The sequence below is a fragment of the Molossus molossus genome, unplaced genomic scaffold (genome assembly GCF_014108415.1).
Source record: "Molossus molossus isolate mMolMol1 unplaced genomic scaffold, mMolMol1.p scaffold_m16_p_4, whole genome shotgun sequence".
NCBI lineage: Eukaryota > Metazoa > Chordata > Mammalia > Chiroptera > Molossidae > Molossus > Molossus molossus.
This window is the reverse complement of record NW_023425377.1, coordinates 4,218,186-4,246,049: the sequence shown is the minus strand read 5'-3', so window position 1 is coordinate 4,246,049 and position 27,864 is coordinate 4,218,186. Positions and strand designations below refer to the sequence as shown.

The window sequence follows — 27,864 nt, the reverse complement described above, 5'->3', positions numbered from 1 at the left end:
TAACTGTGCCGACAAAGAGTGAACTAGTTCTACAAGATTTGAGAAATACACTAGTCCCCAGGTCCCCTCACCTGGATTTCCCTTTCTCACAGGGATAAATACTTTCAACTTTTCCATTTAAGTGATTCTTTGGGTATTTACGTCTGTGTAGCTAACAACCTGCTGCATTGCTTGTTCTTGACTTTGAATTACTAACTACCATCCATCGACTTCCCACAGGAAGGATGAGGAGGTAGGTCTTTTTGCTGCCTACCTCCTCCCTCCCCCACACTTTTCCTAGCCCCCGTATCATTAATATAGTTACATCATAATTTTGTGTAGGTCAGTATTTGATGTTTCTATTACTATGACTATGCTAGTCAGAATTGAGCGAAGTACTAAACTATGATAAGTTTTCCTTTCCCTTATAACTTTTTGTTTTCCTTAGAGTTGATAATTGCCTTACTTATTTTAGAATAGTTCCTCCTATTCTTTGTGCATATTGGAAGTCAATCCCACATTCTCTACTATTTTATCCGAATCTCCCCTCAGATGTTTATTATGTTTCTCTTTGAATATCTGTGATAAAACATTTTGACCTCCTTCATTCTGGATTGTTGTCCTTTTTGTCACTCCTTATCATAAGTGTGAGAATTCCCTCTGCCTGTTCCCAGGGTTGGACTCTTGCTTATTTGTCCTACTTCTTTTTCTTGGTTCACTCCCTCATTTTGATGGCTTAGTCTTCAGTAGCTTTTAGAAAGGTATGTGGCAAGTAAAATGTTTGAGATCTTGTATATCTGAAATTATGTTTATCTTCCCACGCATTGATTGATAACTGAGTATAGACTTTTAGGTTAGAAATAACTTTTCTACAGAATGTTGAAGGAAATCTTCCATTGTCTTCTAGCTTCCAGAACCACTATTAAGAAGTCATAAGTTTGATCACTGATTCTTATGTGTCCTGGTTCTTATCTCTGCAATTTTATAGAATCTTCCTCTTGCCCAGTATGTTTCTTGTAGGTCTATATTCCTCCATTGTGTGGGCCATTACAGTCTGGAAATATGTCCTCCATTCCTGGAAATATAGTTTTCCATTTCCAAGAGCTCTTTTGCTTATTTCTCTAAATGTTCATTTTTAAAATAAATAAATAATATTCTGTTGTCTTCTTTCATGGATCTATATCTTCTCATATCTTTGGTGATATTAATGATAACTTTTATTTTTGTTTATCCTCTGTATAATGTCTATTTTTTCCAAGTTGCTTTTTTGAGGGGAGGGATGGTTTGGGCTATTTTGGTCTTTATCTCTCATGTTGGGGTATTTCCATAGATGTCTGGTAAACCTTGGTAGTCTATTCATGTTTAAGGGTAGCAGACTCAAAAGTTGATGAAGCTCTGAGTCCATGGGAGGACGTGTCATTTCTGAACTTCCCTGCAGGTGGAACTGGCTGCCCATTTCTTAATAAGACTTTGTCCATGTCTTTAGGTCTTTCCTCTGGGCTGGATGGGTTTTCCATAGAAGACTTCCAGCCTCCTACGTGAAGGATAAAGGCTAGGATGCCAGGGTTTTGGAAGACAGATGCAGGAAGAGGGCAAGGGTCTCCGCATTCAGCACACATATGTTTGCCTAGTGCCCTGGTTTTCCTTCACTGCATTTGCCTCCCAGCTAAGCCTGTATTCTAGTCCAGAGACCCTGTTTTACCTCTCCATAAAGGTAGCCTGTAGTCTTCAGGGCTGGGGAAGGAGCTCTAGAAGTCTAACATTTCCTTAAACATCTTACAAGCCAGAATACTTATTTCAGTTTCTCCCTTCCATCCTCACTTCAGAGGAATCTTGTACTGCCACTTGCAAAGCTTATCGAAGAAATGTTTTCACCTTTTGGGTAAGTAGTGTCATATAGGATTGCTCTTATCTACCGCTGGCTTAGAATTCAGCTTTCTCGATTCTGCTAAGTCAGTTAAAATTTATCCTTTTGCCATTTAGATTAAACATTATCCTTAAAACATGACTCACTTGCCTTATTTACTTAGTTAATTGGTTACTTTTAATTTTGTAATCAGCATCTCTTAACCACCACCCTCAAATCAGAGGCTGGGACCTTGAAAATTACCTACAACTAACAACACAGTCATCCCCATCACCCACTCCTGCTCCTTCCTGAACCCAAAGTAGTCAGCATCCTCAATGTTCATCATTTCTTTTCCTTTTTATGTAGTTTTATTGCATCTGCATGTGTTCCTATAAAGTATATATTTTTATTTTACTTTTTCCCAGTATATAAAAGGGTATCATGCTGTATGTAATCTATTATATAAGAAAGTCTTTTATTTTTCACTTACTATTACAGTGTACTAAGATTTGCCCATATTGTTACCTATCACTGTAGCTTATCCATTTTCACTACTATATAATATTCTATTTTGTGAATATACTTCATTTTCCTTCCAATTTCCAAAATTTCATGACTCTTATCTCTCCTCTTTCTCTCCCATTCCTTGTGGAGATATATATATGTATATATATATATTTAATTTACTATAGTATTTATTAGTGGGATTTTCAGAAGGAACAACATTATGTGTGTGTATTCAGTCTACCATTTTTGCCTGGATCCTAAGTGATTGTTAAAAATAATTTTTTCTATATGAAATATTTTTACCTTACTGACTTTTAGAGCCTACATCCTGGTAAAATATGACTCCACTATACCTGCTGTAAACCTGGCTTATTAGCATTAATAGATGACACCTAATGACTGACAGCCAGCAAGGACTTCTGTGTTCATTCAGTCCAGCTCACCACCTAGTCAAAGAATGTGCCTGGTCAGGAAGCCACAAATAGTGCTCTTTGACCTCGGAGGTACCTTTCAATGATGATAACTCAGAGAAAATGTTGGTATCTTAGTTACTTGTATAACCCTACTGCAGTTAAATGTGTGGTTTCCAGTAGATTTTTATTTTATTTTATTTTTTTATCCTCACCTGAGGACATTTTTGCATGTATTTTCAGATAGAGCAGGAGGAAGAAAGGAGGAAGAGAGAGAGAAACATCGATGTGAGAGAGACACATCAACTGGTTGCCACCTGCATGACCCAACTGGGGCCAGGGACAAACTGCAACCTATGTATGTGCCCTTAGTGGCAACAGAACCCAGGACTCTCTGGTCCACGGGCCGACGCTCTAACCACTGAGCCAAACTGGCCAGGGCTCCAGTAGACTTTTACACATTGAAAGTAGCCTAAGGGCCTTCTGGTTGCCTTGTGGAAACATAGGGGGTCTAGGAATTCAGGTTAAAGCTGCAGTTCTGAGCACCATACAATAAGCAAAAGTTTGAACTTTTTCTTATCTTTTTCCCTTGCAGAGATGTGATCAAGTGGTTGTTCAAAGCGGTGACTGAAGGCAGATTAACTCAGCCCCCAAACGGGAGTCATGCCTCTTCGGGCCCAGGCATCTTGAAGGCCAGCAGTAGCCACGCTTCTCCCCAGCCTGCTCTGACGAGGAACACCACTCAGGTGTAAGGGCAGAAGTGTCGCTGTGGGGCTGCTGGAACTGACTTGTAGAAACAGCCCCATTCCCTCACAGCAGTTCCCCAGGTTAACAAGCCCTGAGACAGAAGGATGCTTACTAAAGACGATCTTTTCTGACTAAATTTCTAATTCCAAAGGTAGAACAACAGCAGATGCTTCCCCATAGATGGATAGGGTTCTACTAAGTGAAACAGATTTATAAACTGAAGTGAAACAAAAAATGAGGACACTGTCCTCCCTTTCCTGGACACCGAGAGACAGGACAGCTACTCATGCTTCCGCTTCCACTGACAGGAGAAGGAGGGGTGGGCAGGGGTGATCAGCAGCCACTGGTCCTTAAGGACCTGTGTCTCCCTCCAGTCCTGGGAGATGTCTGGCTGTTCAGCCTGCCAGTTCCACCGTGACAATAGTGGTTCAGACCAGGTCGGTCCCATGACCACCGGAAAGACTCCTGGTGTTTCTTTTATGAGGTTGAGAGTGGTCTTGGCATTTTTAAGAGTGCCAAGATTTTAGGGGCTGGAGCTGCCCTTACACAAGTAACCCGTGTCAATCATATTGTTAAATACCAGTCACACTTGACAATTTAGACACAACATTTGTACCTAAATTCACAATGATATTTCATAATCTAGTTGCACCAAGCTGATTTGCATACAAGACTTACGGGTTTTGACTAACTTAGGAGATAGTCTTGTACCAAAATGGAGAATGTTTTGAAACAAATAAGCATTTACATGGGCAGATTAGGGGAGGCCCTGAAGTCGGGCTATCCCAGAACCCCAGTGTGCAGATCCAAGAGAGGCTGACACTGTTCCTTCAAGGGAAGCTAATATCATAAATAATGGTAACAAGACATTTGTTGTAAGTAAAAATTAGTAGAAATAAAAAGTCAATTTACTAGGATCTTGCCAACACTGATCGGCACTGCCGTCTACCATCGGTGAGTGCCTAGCTGCCACACGTTTCACAGAGCACACACCGCTTTCTGAGATAGGCAGCATGAGTAATCTGTGTGCTGGTCACTGCAGACCCAGACTCAGGCCCGAGCCCCACGTCTGCCCGTTGTGTCACCAGCTGCAGATTTCCTGCAAACGTCCTCTCTTCCGTCACAATAATAATGCATGTTAGAAAAGGTGGAGTTCAAGCCAGCTCACCTTCCTGAGGGGTTGCCCAGATTCCTTCACCACATCAGCCTCTAGGTCTCATGGGAGAGACGGTCACGTTCCACCAGTTGAAGTTCTGAGACTGAATTTAGCAAAAGATTAGCATAAAGGAATCCATAACAGGAGAAAACTATGTGGCAAATATCTACAAGGGTAAGGAAAAGTGGGCTTACAGTTGTTTTATGTGGAAAAAGACATAAGACAATAATTAATAAATCAATAGTAATGCAAGAAAGAATAAACTGCGTTTCACAACTGTAAACCTACTTTTGCCCACTGCTGTACTTCCCTGTATCAAAGAGATTCAAACACGTGTTATTCATTCTGGACCTGTTTCTTCATCTGTACAACAGAAGTTACAGGTGAGACGATCCTCAAAGTACTCGAGAGCCTTAAGATTGTATATTTCTATCTTTGAATGTAAAACAGCTTGCTTTTGCAGCTCAACCCAGGTTCGGAGAGATTTAGATAGTACAATCTGGGAAAAGGGGTTCAGGTAGGTGAAACTGCTGAATAATAGCATGCTGATGGCTTGAGCAGTTCTCCCTGGCCCACTGGGTGCTTTACAAGACCCTCTAGAGTACTGGTGGTGACCTCCCTGCCGGCAGGTGGCTCCTGCCAGACCTCCCGCTCACCTGCATCCGTTCTGGCCTTAGGGTCGTGTGCCAGCTGCAGAGGATGCTGTCCATCGCTGTGGAGGTGGACAGGACCCCCACCTGCAGCTCCAATAAAATTGCCGAGATGATGTTTGGGTTTGTGCTGGACATTCCAGAGAGGAGTCAGAGGTGAGTCTTAGTTCTGTTTTTCTTTTTTATTCTGGGAACATAATTTCGAAAAAAAATTCCAAACAGTTAAATTGGGGAAAAAAGAGGTGGAGGGATAGTTCCTGTCTCTATAAGTGTGAAAGAAAAAGTTCTCAATGAATTTTTATTATTTGCAACTAAGGCATAATTTGGGGGGGAAGAGGCAGGATACCTTAACTGGAGCCTACATTTTCTGACTTTGTCCATTTGTCTAACAACCTCACTCATCTTTCAAGGTTCATCTGTTAAGCACAACCTTCTTCCCTGACCCTCAGCCACAGAGCCTGGCATAGATGTGATTTGTCTGCTTATCACTGTAGGCTTGAGGGATGAGTGAATTAGGCATGTCCAATAGTAGAATGATCAAGAATGAACAGGGTTGGGCCTGTGGAATGAGCCTGGGTAATGAGGATAAGGAATTCAGTTTCTCTAAGCATGAATTAATGAAGTATTCCATTAGGAGGGGATAACGAAATAGAGTTCTTGGCTAGAACTAAAGATTCCTTCTTTGAACCTGTAATTTGAGAATCCAGAGGAAGAAAAATAAACTGGAATGAATATGAATTCCCGAACAGTTGCTGGTACAGGAAGCAGCTATGAGAGAGCCATTGTACAGTGGTGACCCCTGGGAAAGCGATCTCCCTCGCTCCCAGCCTGCCCTCATCTCCAACCCCGAAGCTCCCCGTTGGCAGCCAGGAGTGTTCTACAGCTCTGGTTCCTCTATGAGAAGAAAATGTCCTACTAAATATTACTGTAATAAAGATTTAATTAAGACACTCTGCTAGGATGAAGACATTTATTGGGTCCTTACAGTGTGCCAGTCATTGTCACATTATCTCATATTTTCATGAAACTAACAAATGAGAAAAAAACTAAAAGTAGTAAGATAACTAGCCCAGGTTTACACAGCAGAACTTTTAATGCCAAGTTCACTGTTCAAAGGCGGCAGTACGTGAGCGCTCAGACAGAGGTGCTTAGACGCCGTGCTTGCTCTGCCACTTCCCAGGAGCACTTCACTGGGGTCCCACTCGCACACCAGTCACTCATTTAAGCCCAGATTCTGGCGAGAGATGAGAAATCTAAGGAATGCGTAACTATAAACACATTTAGACTTAACAAAGACAAACACAATTTAAGTAAAACCTGGCCCTACTTTAAAACTCTCTCAGGGCAAATTGGCAAACACCCAAATTATGCTAGACGATCCTTTATCTTCATGCCCTTTGCTGAGCCAAACAGTATCTAGCACATTGTGGACATTCAGAAATATTTATTCTTGGTATTAATTCTCTTAGTCACGGTATGAAGTAATTCTTTTTAATGTGCCCGAAACTGGTCTTTTCCAAATAGCAAAGACTCTCGCCCCCCCCACTCCCCAGCAGTTATTCGTTCCCGAGCAAATCTGTGTCCGCCCTGTCCACAGGCTTTGTGACTTTGTAGGGCTCCATGGGGCTCCTTCGTAGCCTGTTTGGGGCCAATGTTAGAGCATCCGGGGAACTGTGGAACACGTTCCTGGAAATGAGAGCCGTGACGGTTCGCTCCCTCTTTCCTGTCTCCCTGCAGAGAGATGTTCTTTACCACCATGGAGAGCCACCTTCTGCGCTGCAAAGTGTTGGAGATCATATTCCTGCACAGCTGCGAGACGCCCACCCGCCTACCGCTGTCTCTGGCCCAGGCCCTCTACTTCTTGAACCATTCCACATCGCTGCTCAAGTGTCAGGTACCTGCCCCCCTGCTTCAGTTCAGGCCCGGGCACCTTCTCCCAACCCTTGAGCATCCCATCCAAGTGACTTGGAAGCTGCACGAAACCTTTAACTGAGGTGGGTGTTTGTTAGCAAGTGTTCTTACTGTCTCCACAGTCAGACAAAACCCAGTGGCAGACATGGGACGAGCTGGTCGAGCACCTGCAGTTTCTGTTATCCAGCTACCAACATGTGTTAAGAGGTATGTTACTGACTTGTTCACAAGTGAGATGGTGTGGGAGTCTCACAGGGGACAGGGTAATGAATTAGTTACATGGGGATTCTAGTCAGTTAGCGTTGTCCCTTGGTTGTGCCTGTGTAAGGAACAGGGACTGATGTAGCTGGAGTGGCTGCTATGAAACGCGAATTCACCGGTTTCCCTATGGCATGCACTACACTGACCCCACCAGCATTAGGAGTGAGCGGGAGTCATCATGACGTGGGAAGTGGTCAGGAATGACCAGACTAGCCCGGGCAGCCCTGGCAGCCTACCCCAGCCCATCACTGCCGTGTCTTTGTTGGGTGGATTACTCACTGACTGGACATTATAAACATCTGTCAGGATGAGGCAAATACAGAGCGAATCAGTGGCAAGGTAAAAGCGTACATATTGCAAAAGATGGAAGACACCCTAACATCTGTCAGAGCAGCTCTGCTCAAATCACAGCTGAAGCTGGATAATAGCTGCTTCAAATGAGAATGATTTACTAGCCAAGGATTAATGAGGCCCTTAAGAAAAGTGATATAATTATTATTTTTTTCTTTATTGATTTTAGAAAGAGAGGTAGGGAAAGGGAGAGAGAGAGAAGCATTGATGAGGGAAAACACTGGCCGCCTCCTGCATGACCCCCACTGGGGATCAGGCCCACAACCTGGGCATGTGTCCTGACTGGGAATCAAACCGGTGACCTCTTCGTGCAGGGGTCGACGCTCAACCCCTGAGCCACACCAGCTGGGCGCCAGTTTTCTTCTAAAGTTACTATAAATTAGTAATTATATCACTTTTCTTGCCCAGCAGTTGATGTTCTCTCTCAACGATGTTTCTATCTTTCTCCCCCTCTCCCTTCATCTCTCTCTAAAATCAATAAAGAAAAATTAAAATTTAAAAACACCCACAAAAACTGGCATCCCTCTTGATGTGAGGCCCTGAGGACACCTCAGCACTTATGTAATATTCTTACCAAAAAGCCAGGACCTAAATCTAATCATAAAGACAATCAGACAAACCCATTTTGAGGGACCTTTCACAGAATAACTGGCCCGTACTCTTCAAAAGTGCCCCTTTCTTAAAAACAAAGGAGGACCAAGAAACTACTCCATTGTAGAAGGGAACTAAAGCATGTAAGTACTAAGTGCAAAACATGGTCCTAGATGGGATCCTGGGTCAGGAGAAAAAGCTAGAAAGTACATTATTGGGACAACTGGTGAAATTGAAATAGATTAGATAATAGAATTACATTAATATATTTCCTATTTTTTATAATTATCCTGGCTTATGAAAGTAAATGTCCTTGATCTTAGATCCATACTGAAGTATTGAGGGGTAGTGGGGCAGTGTCTTTAACTTACTCTCAAACAGGAAGTAGAAAAAGTATGTATATCAATTTTATCTGCCATGATCCTGTTGAGGCTGATTTTAGCTCAGTAGTGGCACTTGGGAAGATAAGGTCCCAATACCCTCTCAGGCCTAGAACTGAGGAGGCTGTTGTAGAGACAGAAAAAAGAAGGAAAAAGAAAAAGCTCTGGATTTAAGACAGAAGTTCAGGGTTTAAATCCAAACCTAGCACTTATTCTGCACTGGGCAGCTAACTTTGTTTCTAGACCTTAGTTTCTTCCCTTTACAGAAGGGGTTGGCAATATTTAACCTGCCAAGACTGATTCTAAGCAGGTGTGAGAAAAAAGTAGGCAGGGCTGTCATTTTGAGTGCATCTCGGTCTGCCTGTTTGCCTAGCCAGGGGTCGGCTACAAGGGTCTTCTGTTTCAAGTTCTCATAACTGGACTTAACAGAGCGCATCAAGGCCACAACATGGGGTGGACAGTGTGGGCATTTCTAGCACTCTCAAGGACAGTACATGTCCTTCCTAGAGCAAAGCCCCAAAGGCACATTCCATGTGTGCTGAGCCTCACTGAGTTTTATGTAATTATTTCTTTTAGCGATCTAGCAGAAAGTTTAATATTAAAGCCGCTTGTTTTTGTTTAAAGTTCACCTTTAAACACTTCTTGTTCATTTCTGTTTTGCTTCCCAGGAAATACACCTGTGTCATGGGCAATAGTGACTTAACATGGACATGGAATCAGTTTTATTACAGACTATTCTTATGCTTCAAATAAGGGAAAGGAAGGCCTCAGATCAGTACACAGGAGTGGGGAAAAGTAGGTTTACAGTTGTAATACAAATAGATAATACAATAGTTAATAAATAATCATATAAAAATAAACTGTTTCATGTACTCACAACTGTAGACCTACTTTTGCCCACCCCATATTGAATAAATGGGCTGTGATCCAATGTTCTTTTATCCTAGACATCCTCTCCAGTTTCTTTGGAGACCAAGTAGTCTGAAAACTGTCCTACAGCTGACTGGTACCCTGAAATGACCAGTGTCCTTGTCAGCGGGCATTTTACTGTGTTTACAATTTTTTTTTTTTTTTTATCCTCACCCGAGGACATTTTTCCATTTTTTGTTCAGACAGAACGGGAGGGAGAGAGAGGAAGAGAGAGAGAGAGAGCGAGAGAAACATCGATGTGTAAGGGACACATTGAGTGGCTGCCACCCACACGACCCCACCAGGGCGGCCGGGGGCAAACTGCAACCGAGGTACGTGCCCTTAGCGGGAACCGAACCCGGGTCTCTCTGGACTACAGGCTGACGCTCTAACCGCTGAGCCAAATTGGCCAGGGCAGCGGGCATTTTACTGTGAGGGAGCCTTAGTCATCTCTGCCTCTTCAGCGGTCTGAGGACGTTGCTGAGGGCATTTGGACATTAGCCTGAGCTCCAAGGGTAGGGGAAGAAGGGAAGAGGTTGGGAAGCCTCTTAACATGGAGGGAGAGAGGAAGGAAGATGAGGTAAATTCACATACACTGGTTTACATCATCCAATGACCTCATGAAAGTCCTTGACCTTTTACAGATGGGAAAACAAAGGCTGAGAAAAAATGTAGAACTAGGGCTCAAACTTGCACAGCAAGGAATTACTTTTCTATGAAATCACTAGGTGAGATTAGACAGTGAGAGTCTAAGGAATTTCCAACCCCTCTTTTCTTTTTTCAAAATTTTTTCCCCTGTATTGATTTTAGAGAGAGGAAGTGAGAGGGAGAGACAGAAACATTGATGAGAGAGGACATCGACTGGCCGCCTCCTGCATGCCCCCCGCTGGGAACTGGGCCCACAACCTGGGCATGTGTACCAATCGGGAATCGAACCGGCGACCTCTTGTGCATGGGTCGATGCTCAGCCACTGAGCCACACCTGCCGGACCCAACCCCCTTTTCTAAACTCCCTGTACGTGGTTAAATTGCTTTTGTATAGACCCTTGACCTTGGGGAGAAGTATATCCTGAAACTTCACATTTTCAAACATTCCCACAGAGGGCAGAGAAGCCCCACGAGACATGGATGCTGGGCTGTGCACTGAACTCACTCTCTGGCTGAAAGAAGCAACCCCCATCCCCCGTTTCTGAACACAGATACATTTGCTCACTTGGTCTACCCTACAATATATACCAAATGGTTTCCTTAAACAGAATTACTCTAATAAACCAACACCACAGTAAACTTACTAAGTACAAGTTCAACATTTCTTTGCAATACTTAGGAAAACCTCTCCCTGAAGATATTAAAAATTCATCTGAATATTTTTCAAGTGGTTATATTAATTTTAAAGAGTTCCATTGTTTAAACCAAGGGAAAAAATTATAATGGAATGCAATTTTTTTTAAATATGAAAAATTTGAGGACCAGAGAGAACCAAGAATAATGGACCTTTTGGAAATAGTTACTACAGGTACCCACTTGGCCTTTGACTTGTATCCCAGTAACTACTCAACAAGTCTTTGCCCAGACCCTGCCTACTAAAACAGGACTTCATTGTGTTAAATTGCAAAGGAATAAAAAGCAGGTTCAACTGACTTTTTCCCCTTGCAGAGCATTTACGGAGTTCGGTGATCGATCGAAAAGACTTAATAATCAAAAGAATTAAGCCCAAGCCCCAGCAAGGCGATGACATCACAGTGGTAGACGTGGAGAAGCAGATCGAGGCCTTCCGCGGCCGCCTGGTCCAGATGCTGGGGGAGCCGCTGGTCCCCCAGCTCCAAGACAAAGTGCACTTGTTGAAGCTCCTGCTCTTCTATGCTGCAGACTTGAACCCTGATGCAGAGCCCTCTCCCAAGCACTGGAGCAGCCCCTGAGGTCCTGCCACACACTGAGCACCTAGAATACCTCCTGAACTCCATGCTACTTGGAAGTTCTAAAAGTATAAAAAGTAGTTAAGTCTTATAGGACCAAACCTATCTTATTTATCTGTAGGTTAAAATAACTTTCTAACAACTCTTTAGTAAATACTTTTTTTTATATTACTATCCTAGTCTATTCTCAAATATGGCTTAAATATATAAGGTGTATATATTTTTTGATAAATTATTTATCTATACTTTTTGAAACAAGTAATACTATATGCACTTATATGTTTAACATTTCCATTCAAGATGTGAAAAAAATCCCTCTGAACAAATCATAGACATCAAATGTTACTCAAGGTATTGACAACTTGTTTGAAAGAGAAAGACGTATTCACTTCTCCCTAATGGAACACAAACATCAACATTAGACCTGTTATATTTCCTATGAATTTGACTTTGTGTTCAGTTTATTAAGATCTGATGTAATGGGGGGAGGATGGGAAGTTAGAAACAAGAGGCTGCGTGTGTTACAAAAAATGTTAAAATGATACAATAAAAAGGCAATGGTTTTTCAAAATACCAAGTTTACCTGCTTATCATGACTATGAATAAGCAGGCTAAGGCTTAATAGGACAAAGAAAACACCTATCCACATTTGAGAAAGTAGTAGGGATTTTTATTGTCAAAACAAGTAAGAGATACGAGCATTAACAAGACACAAATAAATTAATTGTTCTCATCACTTGAGACTCTAGGGCCTCTCTATGGAAAGGTCAGACCAGCTTGCTATGCAGACGATCCTTCCAAAGCAAGGACAGCAGGGATTTGAGACAGTGTTCAGGACAATGACCCGACACATCTACAGTGAGAAAGGGACAGGTGCTTTCCCCGGTTCCTTTCCTCGGTAAGCTGTGTGTGTGCAGGTATGAGGCTCATTTGGGGGGAAATGATTGCATATAGAAAATTGTTCATCCTTCCACGTGGCTCTTAGAAAAAGTTTCAGGCCCTGGTGACACCTGTTTCCCATGAATGTCTGGACTAGAATCTACAGATAGTTGCCACCATCTTTATTTTTAAAAAGCTTAACATCCGTTTATCTATACCAAAGCAGTAGGCTGAATTTTCTCCCTTAGAAACTTTTCTACCGAATTAGAATAGAATTAACTTAATCTCACTTTACAGTGCAGCAAAGGGGAGGAGAGACTTGTGTGTGTTGACATGAGACACTGCCCAGCAGAATGCCCGAGGCACCGCAGTAAGAACTGGCTCTGCCTGAGAGCCACAGTGAGGGCTCCGGTCTCCACGCAGGAAGAGGGGCCCTGCCAGTCTGGCTTTTCTTCGAGCCCAGATCTCAGAGCGCCGGTCCCCTCACTGACAAGGCTGGAGCACACACAGCACCAGCAGTCAGGAGGGCCAGAGACCAGTCAGTGAGCACCTCTAGGCCACAACTTGTCCATCTCACGCTGACCGTGGTAAAGGAATCACGAAGCCTTGGTTTGGGAACAACACAAACGTTACCTACCTCGCAAGCAATGATCGAGTTCCTGTCTAGGCTAAAGATGTAAAAACAGGTGATGAGGCCCCCATATATCACTGCTGAGATTATTTAGTCTAACTTTAAATTAAAGCAATACACAATGGCTTCTTCCACACAAGGACAAGCTTTGCACTAATATTTCTCAAAAACCAATTATGTCTCTAGTTCTAGCCTCAGTTTAAGAGGTTTAAAAAAAACAAAAACCCCAAACCTTTCCTATGTCAGAGCCAGGGTAATTGGGAAGTGGGTGCAAGACACCCTCTTATCCAGAGTCATTGGAAGAGAAAGGCCTAGAAGCCGGTGGGTGTGAGCACATTCAAGTCACGGGGTTTGAGATTATGGGTCCGTGGCAGTTGTTTCTTCCCTTCCATCACTGGGATGTCCATGTTGGGCGGCTTGAAGGTTGCGGGATCTTCTGCCATCCGGGTGGCCTGCATGCGGATCAGTTCCATTGGGGAAGGCTTCTGGGCTCCTCTGTAGGGTTGGGTGGCAAAGCCTCCTAAGAAGTAAACCACAGCAAATGATTTCAGAACCAGCAGGCAACTCCCAATACACCTGGCAAAATGCCTGCCACACGGCTTTCTCTTTTGAGGGAACTGCCTTACCTGAATCAGACTTCTGGAGGGATCTTGGTCCAAAGAGGCTCCATTTATCTGCTGCATTTCTATCTTTATCTCCGCTTCCAGAATCCATGGTGCTAAGATTTGGGCCAGGCAAGGCTGTGGAAGAGCCAGAAGAGAACCAGCCTCTGGCAGAGAAAGAATAAAACATCTAGAAGTGTCTCGTGTGAAATACCTAGGAACTGTCAACTCCCCCTTCTCGCTCAGAAACCACAGGCTTAAGTCCCAATTTCATACATATACTGCCGCTCGGAAGGGTCACAGAAAGGGCTCACCGAGGCTTCTGCTTAGGGGAAGAGTGGGGGGTGCTGCTGGGGGTGGACTGGGCAGAGGCCGGCTGCTTCTCCTCCCTCGTTATCTCTCCGCTCTGTAGTTTTAATTTCTGTTCAGATGGGTAAGAGGAGAGACTTCAGCTAAGTTTGGTATAAACAACCTGGTCCACACCAACTTCAGGCAGAAGGAAAACATTAACAGGTAGAATAATTTTGGATTATAGAACAGATATTCCTTTGATTTTGCCATACTAGATAGAACTCCATCTTTTCGAAAAATGTACTAATTCTACAACACATCTTAAACATTTCTGTCCTACTACCACACCGGAGCTTTGGATTCCCCCCTCGCCCAGCCAGTAAGTGCAAGAGCCAGACCTCCAGCTGCAGGCCTCTGGCCTTCTCAGCATGGCCCTGAATCGTCCTCGCTGCCTCTGCTGCTGTGGACAACCCGCCACCACCAGGCTCCGAAGCCACGACATGCAACTCCTCCAGCTGCCTCTTCGCTGTGGAGCCTGCCCCACCCTGTCCCTTTTCCCTCCCATAACCAGTCGTCCTGGGTTCCCTCCGCACTGCAAACATACCTCTAACATACAGACTAGCAGCTGCTGGGGAAGAAATAAATCTACTTCCCAGTTCTTCCAGATTGAGGCTCCCTGCCTGCCTCTATGCTCCATGTCCGGTTTGCCAAAGCTGAGCCCAACCCACATCCAAACAAATGACCCTGACAATTTCCTCAAACACCCACATGTCAGCTTACGTAAGCTGGCATTTCAGCCAGCCTCATGTTCTACTCCTGTGGCCAAGACGCTGATAATGGCCCAAGTCAGTCCTCCCATTACACGGTGAATTGCTCAACACTGACACCGATGCTGGAAAGCTGTGTCACAGGCCGACAGTGCACCTCTCCGGAAGCAACTGTTTTGTCAGCTTCAACTGGCCACCAACCCAATACCGGTCCCCAACAGCAGTGTTTTTACACTTGGTGTGCAACATCATCTGGGATGCTCATTACGAAATGCCACGGTCCACTAGGTCTTGCCACCCGCCCCAGGCTAGTAGGTGCACATCACTCTTTCTCCACATCCTGTGTATCACGACTCTCCTCTGAGCCCCTTCAGGAGTCGGGTTGTCAGACAACTTTGGAATATGGAGGAGAACCAGCAAGAAATGGGGCATCAGGAGACGTGAGTTTAGGTGCTGTGACTGGCTAAACACACGAGCTTGGACCTCAGTCTCTGCCTTTATATTACACGGAGAACGGCTTCCACCTCGAAGGGGTAACACAACGATGACGTGAATGCGAGGGCCCCAGAAATCATAAAGCACTGTTAAGTACGAAGTGGTACCTGAACTGAAGTCACCTGAAATTATTTTATTCATACAACTATCTGATCATTAACTTCACCAAAAATTAGTCTTCATTCATTCCAATTTTAGAAATAAAGAGCAAAAACATTTCAATTTTACATTTGCTCTAAATTTTAAAAAAATTAAACACAGAGCATGACATTCTTCCAGCTACGGTGTCACGTCTGCTGAGGCTGCCCAACCCTCCTCTCCCCTCAGCATCGGTCCCTCCGGTGCAGGAAGTGACGTGCTCACCCACACCACACGCACGAGCAGAGGCTCCTTTCACCCTCCTGCCGGACAGCCCCTTTTTAGACGCGTGAGCAGACCCCGCAGGGATAAGAGCTCCCAACCTTACGACCACCTGCCACCACAGGTGGGACTATCGTAGTTCTACATTCCTCGCCCTCTTCTCTTTCCATCACTCCCCACAACACCCCACCACACCCAGCTGAGCTGGTCACTTCTAACCGACAGCCACATCTCAAGCTAGGAGCGACGAGGGTGTCGTTTTTGTCAAGGTTCCTGAGGAACAAGCTTACGTGGAGCGCTTCTGCCACTCGAAGGTACTTGGTCTCCTCGGTGGTGAGGCCCTTGTGAGGTGTGTAGCCAGCATCTCTCAGCCCTGCCTGTTGCTCAAAACGCTGAATGCTCTCCTGCGTCTGCTCTGGGAACAGAGGAGATGACAGTCATGCCCATCCCCTCTCCCATCACAAACTGGGGGAGGACAGCGCAGACATTCACTGTTCTCCCCAGAAACGAGAGGACACACTGCCCGCCTGAGGAGAGTTTCCCCAGACCAGCAGTGATTCCGAACCTCACAGGAAGGTTCCCTCACAGCCAAATGAAGACCAGACAACCTCCATGGAAACTCCTTACCTTCCTCTTATTTGCACACTGCGGCATTCTCTTTGTGTTTAGAAATGCAACATGCAGAAGCCAGCTGACATACAGAAACAGTGCAAGTTCTCCAAATACATTTCCTAAGAGACTCACCATCCTCACGACCCACACAAAAACCTTCACCAAAGACAAACAGGCTACATTTTGGATAGATGACACCAAGGTAACAATTAGATTCAAACCACAGAGAACATGTCTTGAAGTAGCCAAGGTCTAGCGAGTCAGTGTTTCTCGTGGGTCAGAGTGCCTCTCCCGGTGCCTAGCCCAGCGGACAGACAACTCAGTGTTAAGTCAGTCTGACCTACTAATACTCTAATCAATAAGTCAGCTGTAAGAGTATTTGAGATCTTGCTTCCCGGCGTATGTCATCAGTTTGGCTCAAATAAACTCATAAAATTTCTCTAAAGTAAGTAAGTAAATAAATAAGGTCAGTTTTACTGTGGGATGATTGACAGCTGACTTTTTTGCTTCCTCTGTATACACACTACCTAATACAGCTATGCGTGCAGGAATGTGGCAGTGTGGACCAAAAGTCTAGAGCCCAGGTGTCCTTCATGACTCAGTCATTCCCCTTCGAAAGAACTAGTTTATTTCTATCAGAAACAGGCACAAGAAAAAAACTATGTGTATAAAGATGTTTTCCTGTCTCACCAGCTAGTTACCTAAAAAGGTTAAAGGTGGGAATAGATTTAATACATTACAGCACACCAATACCGGGATTTTAAATGCAGCTATTTGTTAACAATGTAAAACTATGCCAACATACAAAGAAGTCCATGGCAGTATTAACTGAGGTATGACTACCATATCTGCAATTATGTAAAAATATGCATGTAAGTGGAAGTGAATAAGCCAAGTGAGTATCTGAGTGACAGCAACACTCGGGGGTGGCAGGACGCTCTGTACTGCTGGGGAAGTGTCTTCAGTACAGAAGTCATTTGTGCTGGGAGAACAGGACCGAGTCTTCTAACACTGCCAGGACATTCTCAAGCTTGCAAAATACAAGTAGTGGTTGCAATTCAAACGGCATGTTTGCATGTGAATGAGAGGAAGGCCAAGAAGAGTTTGGACTTTTGGTTCTTGGGTGAGCTCTCCAGTAACTGCCCAGATAAACCTATGCCTTCCCAGAGCAGATAAACAAGGACTTCCGACTTCACAACTGTGCCAACAAGGAGAACCTCCATGTGCTCTGTCCTTGGCAGAGGTTGCTGCTGACAGCAGAGCTGTATCTAACAATTAATTGTTAACTTCCCACTGTAGAACCAAGGTTTTTTTTAAAAAAAAAAGCAAGCTCCCTGTTTCCAGTCTTATTAGGACCACAAATCACCCTTCCTTAAGAATAAAGAAGCGGAGGCAACAAACTTGCTTCAAGATCCAGGAAGGGGCGGGGTGGGGGAGAAATACAGACAGGTGGGGGAATGTCGAGTGCCGCCTTCCCCAGCAGCAGCTCCCAGCCACCAGACACTGGGCCGCCTCGCCCTCCCTCCACCTGCCTGCCAGACTCCCCATTTCATTTAGGAGGAAACAGTCTCGTGATTAAGTAACTTGCCCCAGCCACACTAATGGATGTGGGCAAGAAAGACCGCATCAGCAGACAGCCAGAACACACCTAAGTCAACTGGGATGCCTCATGTTTGGCATATCTGCACCTAAATGGAGCTTCAGTGGAGGCTGGCAGCCCAGCAGGCACCTGCCGGGCATGGCCAGGCCAGGCTAAGGCCAGCGTACCTGCAGAACCCACTCTTCCTGTCCCTGTTCCACTCTATTCTGAGGGTACAGAGTGCTTACTTGTGATCAGAGAACTCATGATGACACGGGTGGCTTTAGCCTTCACCACGGGGACCTTGTCCATACTGTCAATGGCTGATGACAGGGTCATGGCAGGGGAGGAAACACTGGCCTCTCCTTCCTCCACCTGTTCAAGAGAGGTAAGGAGGCACTTGAGCAGAGCAGGGGGATCACACACCTAACCCTACTCTTTTGTGGAAGAGGTTACTAAACACCTTGAATCTGATACATAAGGAAAACTTCGAAGGGGGGGGGGGTTGTCGTTTTCATCCGATTAGATATGTACCATCCATAGTGACAACAGACAAAAGACATTTATAAAAGTGTGAAAGCCAGAATGTGAAGCTGAGGTCTCCTGATTCCCAGCCCGTGTCTGTCCAGTAGACTAAGCTGGGACCTACTACTACACACTGACCCCGCACAGACACTGCACTGGCTTGTGCTTAACTCATCACTGTGCTCGCTCCGTGTTCTCAGACTTCAGAGCATCAGGACCCCCCGAAGGGCTTGTCAAACAGAGTGCTGGGCCCCACCCCACAGCTGATTCAGTAGGCCTGGGTGGGGCTCAGGAACTTGTTTCTAACAAATTCCCAAGGTTCAAGGAATGGGCTTTTAAAATAAACTCTATGTCACTCCTAATCTTCAACATGAGAGCCAAGAGCTCTCAAACACCTGACACATGCTCAGGACTAGCAGGGAGGAGAGAACTGGGTTTATTCTTTGTTCTCTGCTTCTCCAGAGGAGTTGAGAAGAGTCAGAAAGGAGGGGAGAAGTGTGAAAGGCTACGTTACAGCATGGGGTTCACACTTCTCAGCTGGACCCTCTGGGGAACTTGACCCTCTGCTCCCTCACTTGGAAGACGCTGGACAGCCAGGACAGATGAAACAATGCATGCGACACGTCCAGCTGAGCTCCCCTGTAAGAGCAGCTGTCCCAGCTGGGGCACAACAGCAAATGGGAAGCCCGTTCTCTGCCTTGGCAAGCAAGCAGCAGCCTTCACAAAGGAAGGGTGTGCCGCCCTGGAGCACTGGCAGAGGCCTGGCTCACTGTCTGCTCTAGTGCCCGGGGTCCGCTGCTTTGGATGGCAGGCCGCCAGGGCCCTCTCCCAGCACTGCCAGTCCTCTTCGCACAGGCAAGACCGGTTCACCTAACAACTAAGTGGGTCAGATTTCCGTAGATAACGGACCCGGGGAATTCCCCCCGAGCTATAGGGATCACTTTTGCAGAAAGGAGCTCTGAGCGCGTGAAGGTAAGGGGGTGGGGAGGACCCATTAGAAAGGGAGAATCAAATACAGCTCTACCAAGTCAAAGTTAGGCTGGGAGCTAGGAGTCACAGTGACCGCTACACACCTAATGCGTGTCAAGTCCTCTTTAATCCACACAACACGTCCATGGTGAAAGTATTCCCGTGTCTCAGACGGAGACACTGTCGCTCAGGCGTGAGGCCCTGTGCCCAAAGTCATTGCTAATACGTGGACTATTACGGAATCCATACCCAGCTCTGTTACAGTAATTGCTCACTGTGTACTTCCTGTCAGGCCCTGAGCTGTTACGCGGTTCAGAGTTCAGTGAACCTGCGTTTGTAGATTAAATGGCCTCATCTGAACTTGGTAGGCCCAGTTTATTCAGGCAACAGCACCAAGAGCCAGAGGTGACGGAGACAGTCCCTACAGGCAGGAAGCACAGGTTCCAGTAACACGTCTGCAACGAGCACGCCAGAGCCTCGGAAGCCAAACCGCACGGGAGGGTTGCGAGAGCGGGTGGCGATGGGATGGGTGTGCGGGACCTGAGGAGGAGGAAGGCATCTCTTACAGCAGGAAAGGCATCTGCGGCAGGAGAAGGCCATGACAAAAAAGAAGTATAGCATGTGTTCAAGAGGGAGACAATTTCCTCCCCAGTCATTCAATGAACATTTTTTTGGAATCTGCTTCATGCCAGGTCCTCTGCTTGACCTTGCAGGTGGAGCACAAAACTGGCGCGGCTCCTGCCCTCCAGAGCTCATGAAAAGTGATAAAGTAACACAGGGCTTGTGACAGGGGCCTGTGGCATAGTGGAGAGCTCGAAGGAAGAGGTGACAGTCTTACTGGGAGGGAAGTCCTTGCAGGAGAGATGTCTTCGAGAAGGCTTAAAAGGACACTACTTGCCCTGACCGGTTTGGCTCAGCGGTTAGAGTGTCGGCCCACCGACCAACCAGTCGCAGGTTTGATTCCAGTCAAGGGCACGTACCTCGGTTGCAATTCGGTCCCCAGCCCTGGTTGGGGTTGTGCAGGAGGCAACCAATCGCTGTGTCTCTCTCACATCGATGTTTCTTCCCCTCTCTCTCTCTCCCCCTTCCACTCTGTCTGAACATAAATGGCAAAATATCCTCCAGTGAGGATTAAAAAAAAAAAAGAACACCATTTGTCAGGCAGGCGGATGGGAGAACAGGATGGGGATGCAAACATTCCAGGCAATGGAGCAGCAGAAGCAAAGACGTAGAGGCATCGAATACCCTGTTGAGTGCAAGAACTCTTAAGCAACTGGCATGTCTGGATCGCTGCGGGGAGCAGCAGACAGGGCTGGGTCATGCAGAGCCAGACTGAGGAGCTTGCATTTTAATGCTGTGGCAAATGGGATGGGGTGGACAGAAGAGTCTCAGCTGGGACAAAACATGCCCGTTCTAACTTGAATTAAAAAGAAAAAAAGGTCCACCAACTCCAGCTGAGGCATAGAAAACACATAGAGGATTGGTGGCGGCCAGATTCTATGTGTGCCAGGAGCCACTATGTGAGCCACTGAGGCTTCTGGAGCCAATGGAGGGGAATGAAAGGCTGGACTTGCCAGAAACAGTTGGCAGGGTCAGGTACCTTGGAGAGGTGCTGATACTTGCGCTCTGGAATCACTGGCTTCCAGGGGATGCTGCCCATGTCCGATGGAGGAGGAGTCATGGGCGTAGGGTCCTCCAGGGCATCATCATAGCTGAATGCCCGGCGGTACATCCCGATGGGCAGGGACATCTTGCCTAGAGGCCCACTAGGCTCAAGAGCTAAGAACAGAGACACCTGTCAGGATAGGTTGAGCAACTGAACATGCTAACAGCTTTAAACTCATCTGCAGGCAGGAAAGCTCTGAAAACTCACTCTGGGACACAGCAAGAATAGTTGTTTACTCTGAAATAGCAAATCCACTCAAGGAAAGGTAACCTGTAGTACTAATCCCTGCCTTTATGCCTGACACGTGGATTCTCCTCTTGACCCACTCAGCAGCTCTATTCCATTTATATGGTTTAGAAAAATAGGAAATTCAATTTAAATGACCTGAGCAAGGTCACACAACTTCAAAGTACAGTGAAGAATCAAAACCCAATCCTGTGTATTTCAACACTTGTGTTCTTTAGGCCACAGAATCTGCCTCCACAGCAATACCAATGCTCTCAAGTCACGCAAGATGTCCTTATTCCCACTTTACAGATAAGGAAAGTAAGGCCTAGAGGCAAAGAGATTTGCCCAAGTGCGTCCAGCTAGCAGCCAGCTGGGGCTCGACTGCAAACCCTCTGCCTTCCCTACCTCACCAAAGAAAACAAGAGCACGATTATGAGAAATAGTTAAAAGCTGTTCAGCAGCACCGCTCATCTCGAGTGCTCTGCACGGTTTACACAGCAGCACCAACTGCCAGCACAGAGACCGTCCACACCCACGCTCGGACACTGCTCCGGCTGACCCTGCCGCTCCATCTGCGGCCCGACTGGGGCCGTCCCACTGGGACACGGGCACTCCGCTTCAAGGGCACTCTCCCCTCTGCCAGGCCAGGGAGCAAAGTTCATTCTGTTTGTTTGTTTCATAGCATAACTAATGTCCACATCCTGCCTTCAGCGTGACAGTTTCCTGTTGCTAAAATTATACAATCAGTCTCCAAGACATCAACTTGTGTGGCAGTAAGTCCAAAACCAGCAAAGACACTTCATTTTATACAGCAAGGGGACCAAGCAGCTACCATTGTTATTACTATTAACATCAATAATAATTACTAACAAACCCCTAAAAACAGAAAGAGAATTAGTGGTTGCCAAGGGCTGGTGGGAGTAGAGGGGAGGAGGAGTAATTACTAATGGGTATGAGGTTTTCTTTTTGGGGTGAAGATGTTCTGGAATGAGATGGTCATGGTAGCACAACCTTGTGAACACTAAAAACCACTAAATTACTCATTTTAAATGAGTGAATTTGATGGTATATGAATCACCCTACTTAAAACAAGCAAATAATAATTACCAAGTACCCTTCCTTGCCAGGCACTTACATCCCTCTTACCTTATTCTCATTTCCCAGCTCAGGAAACTGAGGCATGGATCTTAGTGATACCCAGCTAGCAACTGTGGGTGGGGACTGAATCACAGACTTAAGCCAGTGCTCACTCTACTTGCAACAGCCCATGTCCCCACACTACAAAGCATTAACATAATGAGTGCAACCCTGTGGTCTGAGACGGTCAGCAGGGTTCATGGGAATCACAAGAGCAATGAAAGACAAACTAAAACGCAAGCTAATGGAGTTAGAGACTAGAGAGGGATCTGCATCAGGAGACATGGGAAAGATTCCTCTTACTCCACTTAATTTGGGAGCGATTTCAAAAACATCTTAAAACTCCTCCCAGCAGCCATCCCAATAGCCTTCCTAAAAATTATAATAAAGTCAGCTAATATTTACTAAGAAATATATTCCTACAAATAGAGACCCTAAAATTTTCTGGGCATTAAATGCATATTCATAACTAATTTTGAACTCACATTTTCACATATTTTATGTTTAATCTTCACAGCAGCCCTGAGAGACAGGTACTATCATCTATACTTTACTGATTATCTAAAATTGAGTGATTCCGATTTGATTAAAAATCACTGCCCTTGCCCTGGCTGGTTTGGCTCAGCAGTAGAGCATTGGCCCACGGACCAACAGTCACCGGTTCGATTCTGGTCAACGGCACATATCTCAGTTGTGGTTAGTCCCTGGCCCTGGTAGGGGTCGTGCAGGAGACAGTTGATGTGTCTCTCTTACACCAATGTTTTTTTTTTCTCTCTCTCCCCCCCCCCCCCATTCTATCTAACGATAAATAAAAAAATATCCGCCCTGGCCGGTTTGGCTCAGTGGTTGGAATGTTGGCCTGCGGACCAGGGTCCCGAGTTCAGTTAGTGCTAGGGGCACGTACCAAAAAAAAAAAAAAATCCTCAGGTGAGGATTTAAAAAAATCACTGCCCTTCCCACTAAAACAGTCCAAGATGAAAACAATGCCTCCAATAACCCAGAAATGATCGTCTTATAGAGACCCAGGATTCATTAATTTGCTGTGAGCATTTTTTTTTTTTTTTTATCCTCACCCGAGGATATTTTTCCATTTTTTGTACCTATAGAGTGGGAGGGAGAGAGAGGAAGGGAGAGAGAGAGAGAAACATCGACGTGAAGGGACACATCAAGTGGCTGTCACCCGCACGACCAACCAGGGCCGGGGACAAACTGCAACCGAAGTACATGCCCTTAGCGGGAACCAAACCCGGGTCTCTCCGGACCACAGGCCGACGCTCTAACCGCTGAGCCAAACTGGCCAGGGCTGCTGTGAGCATTTTGATAACTAAGTTCAATTTGCTGCCTTTAAATCAGGCTGGCTGCCTTTTTGCCCAGACATCCATTTCACCTGCCCCCCGCATAGAAAGGGGGTGAGTTTAATCTTTTTGGAACACACTATAAGAACTATCCAGCTGTTCTGAATTCTTACTTGATACCTTAGGAAAGTGACAAATTTATCATACTCCAGTGAAAAGACCACTCTCTTTCCAGTTAGATTTTGGGTTCATACCCTGGCTGGGTTGTTATTAAGATAATATTTAACGATGCCAATCTATTAAATCTAAATACTCTCCTGGTGTCGGAGAGTAACTACAGCTATATGGTTCAGAAAAAGTGGTTTCTGGCTAGCAACATTAAGGGCAAAACATGACTTGACCAAAAAGAATTAAGTTTACCAGGCACTTCTGATTGTCTTGAAGCCATTGAAAGACTGGATCCAGGTACTTTTTCTATATAGATTTCAGAGCTGAGTCCCTGCCACCTAATAAAAATAACAAAAAGCATTTGCTTACAGTGAACACAAAAGAATAGCTCCAACGCTGTTCTTTTGACAGACACACAAAGAGTTTAATGGTTTGCTTACAACGTTGATACACACATGAATGAGCCAACAATGGGTGAGAAACATGCCAAGGGAGAAAAAAAAAAAAAAGATAATGTCAAAGGTCTCACCACACCTGTGGCTGGTCTTAACACCTATATGACAAAGACAATATACCTGGTGAAAAGGTCACCTTACCAGAGTGAAATGATGTGATGATTACGCTGACAGATAGATATCAGTGAGGAACATTGTCCAGCTGCTGCAAATGAGCTAAGTTGCTTGGGAGGAGTCTGTCCATTCCAGAGATTCTAAGAACAAACAAACAGCATTGGTACACCAGTCAGAGACTGCCAAACAACCCCTATACACTCATGGACTCCCCAGCCCTGCAAGGGGGATTAGCAGTCTGGTTTTTTGTCTTGTCTTTTCATTCTTTTTTTTTTTTTATCCTCACCCGAGGACATTTTTTGTTCAGACAGAGTGGGAGGGAGAGGGAGGGAGAGAGAGAGAAACATCGACGTGAAGGGACACATCGAGTGGCTGCCACCCGCACGACCAACCAGGGCCGGGGACAAACTGCAACCGAGGTACATGCCCTTAGCGGGAACCGAACCCGGGTCTCTCTGGACCACAGGCTGATGCTCCAACCACTGAGCCAAACCGGCCAGGGCTGTTTTTTCATTTTATAAATAAGTTATGGCTCAGGGTCCAAAAAACTTGATCCACCGCAAGGGGCAAGGTAGCATCGCAGGTAAATTCATTCTTTGTGGCTAACACTGACTAATATTTATAAGGGTTTTATACACTTATCTTTGTGTTAACCCTGGCAAGGACCCTGTGAAGTAGGCGTTATGTATCCCCAATTTAAGGAGAAAGAAACTAAAAATCTGGAGATAAGTGATTGGTCGAGGGTCACGGACAAAAAGCTCATCTGCAAGACAGGTCGTTTCATCCCCACCTTACAGGGGAGTTCAAACAAAGCCCCAGAAAGCGGAGTCATTTGCTTTTCAACTTGCTACCGGGCCCCTGTATCCTGACGGAGTTCGGAGGGCAAACGGGCTCGTTCTTCATTAAAGAGCATCGCCGAAACCGACGTGCAGCCACCCTGCGGGGCTGGGGAGCCTTCCGACCCAGATACACCCCCTCCCACTTCCCGGGCCTCCCCGCAGAGCGCAAGCAGCTCCTGTGCAGGAGGCAGGGCTATGCCACCAGGGTCCGAAGGGCCGGGTCTGGCTCGACCCCTCTCCCACGCAGCGAGGAGACCCGGGCCGGGGCCTGGCCACCGAGCGCAGGGCGCGGAGTGGGGGGCCCGGGCTGGGGGGCCCGATGAAGCAGAGGCGAGGCCCGCGCCGGCGCTGCAGGGACACCAGAGAGAAGGCCCGCCGGGGCCGCGGGGCCCGGATAAGGAGAAAGGGGAGAGGACCCGGCCAGGGCGGTGTGGGGGGCCGGGAGCGCGCCCCTCCGGACGGGCGGACGATGGCGCCCCAGGAGGGCCCGGCCCATCTGCTTACCTACTTCGTCGCCGCGGAGCTGCCTGCAGCCCGAGTCTCGGCACTAAACAGGCTCCGACGACCCACGACTCTCCGGAGGTTGTGGCGCGGTCGGGACCCAAGCCATGGTGGGGGCCAGGTTGTGTCAGTCGCGACCCTAAGGGCCTCGGGCACCGACCAGAGAGCTTAAGATGCCGGCGGCCCACAGCCTCCGTGATAAAGCCTCCCGAGGCGCTCAAGTCACGCGAGACTTGGCTCGGAAGTCGCTCAGGGTGTGCTGGGAGTTGTAGTCCGCGATCAGCACAATATAAACAGCACAATTGCACTGCGGTGTGATTTGCATGTGTGTGTGTTAAAAGTGTCACTTCGTTAACTTGGAACTTTTAAAATACTATCTGCCATTATCTTTTTATCCCCTGTGGATGCAAAGCTGACACCTTGCCTTCCTCCATCAGAAGGACAGAGTGTACATCACACCTCAGTGAGAAGGGGAGGAAACAGCACTTTGCACCTTTATATGAACCAGAAGACAGGATCACCTTGTTTGGTTCTTAACCTCAAATAAAAGAAAACTGAAGCTTTTCCTGGAAGTTACTGATTCTGACTAAAACAACTGTGTCCCTGAATTTTATGGTACTGAAGCTATGGCATCACCAGGGCAGGTATAGCCATGTGAGAAAATTGCTATTTTTCACCAATAACAGACTAACTATAAACTTTTAACTGTCATAATCTTATGGGATTTTCTCCTTTAAATGGGCATTGCATTTTTTTTTTTTTTTTTAATTGGGGAGCTTATTCGTCTAAAGCCTGGACTCCCTTCAAAGCCTTCTTAACAAATAAACCAATTTTCTAAATGGTTTGGTTGCCAGAGTCCCAATCAAGATGAACCCCAAGAGGCCCACACCAAGACCTATTATCATCAAAATGCAAAAGGTTTAAGACAAAGAGAGAATCTTAAAAGCAGCAAGAGAAAAGCAGTTAGTTACCTACAAGGGAGTTCCCATTAGACTCCAGCTGATTTCTCAAAAGAAACTTTGCAGGCCAGAAGGGAGTGGCAAGAAATATTCAGAGTGATGAAAAGCAAGAACCTACAACCAAGATTACTCTAACCTGCAAAGCTGTCATTTAGAATCGATGGCCATATAAAGAGTTTCCCAGACAAAGAAAAGCTAAAGGAGTTCATCACCACCAAACCAATGTTATATGAAATATTGAAGGGTCTTTTTGAAGAAAAAGATTGAAAAAAAATGAACAAACAAAATGGCAATGAATACATAGCTATCAACAATTGAATCTACAAACAAAATGAACAAGCAGAACAGAAACATTCTCATAGATACAGAGAACATATTGTTGGTTGCCAGATGGGAGGGAGGATGGGGGAATGGGTGAAAAAGGTGAAGGGATTAAGAAGTACAAATGGGTTGCTAGACTGACAAACTTCAAAGGGAAGGGGGGTTGGGGGTGAGGAAAAAAAAAACCAAAGAACTTATATGCATGTATGCATAACCAATGGACACAGATAACAGTGTGGGAAAAGGCAGGAGGGGGGAGGGATTGGGGAGGAGGCGTTCAGTGGGGGAAGAATGAGGAACATCTATAATACATTCAACAATAAAGATTAATAAAAATAAATAAATAAATAATAAATGGTTTGGTTGCATAGCTGAGGAGGACTCAGTCATGAACCCTTCTGAGCTGTTTAAGTTCAGGACATCTTTCTTAGTTCCTGGGGTGGTTTTCTTGTGGCACTAGAGGTTTCCCTCCACCCCTTTCTGTGCTTTTTTTATTTTCTGACTCTGGTTTTGGTTCTTAACCAGGCCTGCTTTCCATTCTGTGCATGGTACCTTACTTCCCCAAGGGCAGCAACATCTTTGGAAAGTTCTTCTTTGGGGTCTGGCTGTATGGCTCTTTTCTGGGGCAAATACCAGTCAAGGAGCCCTGTGTGTGGCTAGCCAGGGAATATGGTTGCCCTTTTATATATATTTACAACATACACTTACCAGGAAACTAATTTTCTAAATGCTTGGACGCTGAAACGTCTTTTTGCACTTCTTGAATATTTCATACTTTAATAAACTTGGAGCCTCAAAAATTAGAATTGACCAGGATCTCTCTTGCATCCTATTTCATGGGGGAGGGGTAACTT

At 45.7% G+C, this 27,864-nt stretch overlaps 2 protein-coding genes across 4 annotated transcripts in view; one reads left to right on the top strand and one right to left on the bottom strand.

The window, feature by feature from the left end:
• The window catches only part of SIMC1 (SUMO interacting motifs containing 1), a 46,188-nt gene extending 34,017 nt beyond the window's left edge, over positions 1–12,171 (top strand). The window contains exons 6-10 of the mRNA XM_036239746.1: positions 3,341–3,493; positions 5,326–5,454; positions 7,036–7,192; positions 7,332–7,416; positions 11,358–12,171. Of these exons, the coding sequence (XP_036095639.1) occupies positions 3,341–3,493; positions 5,326–5,454; positions 7,036–7,192; positions 7,332–7,416; positions 11,358–11,620 (787 nt within the window). The 3' untranslated portion in view covers positions 11,621–12,171. The remainder of the gene's footprint in view (positions 1–3,340; positions 3,494–5,325; positions 5,455–7,035; positions 7,193–7,331; positions 7,417–11,357) is intronic.
• A 94-nt stretch (positions 12,172–12,265) lies between these two features.
• KIAA1191 (KIAA1191 ortholog) lies at positions 12,266–25,925 on the bottom strand. Of its 3 annotated transcripts, none has more exons than XM_036239747.1 (9): positions 25,734–25,925; positions 24,418–24,530; positions 24,074–24,159; positions 20,928–21,106; positions 18,082–18,208; positions 15,933–16,057; positions 14,044–14,150; positions 13,754–13,896; positions 12,266–13,647 (listed from the first exon to the last, which is right to left on the bottom strand). In XM_036239747.1, the coding sequence occupies exons 3-9, from the start codon at positions 24,099–24,101 to the stop codon at positions 13,439–13,441; spliced, it is 918 nt and encodes a 305-aa protein (XP_036095640.1). In that variant the 5' UTR covers positions 24,102–24,159; positions 24,418–24,530; positions 25,734–25,925; the 3' UTR covers positions 12,266–13,438. The 3 variants fall into 3 exon arrangements, with proteins under 3 accessions (XP_036095640.1, XP_036095641.1, XP_036095642.1); XM_036239748.1 differs by having other exon boundaries at positions 25,738–25,925; XM_036239749.1 differs by lacking the exons at positions 20,928–21,106; positions 24,074–24,159.
• Between the last annotated feature and the right edge of the window lie 1,939 nt (positions 25,926–27,864).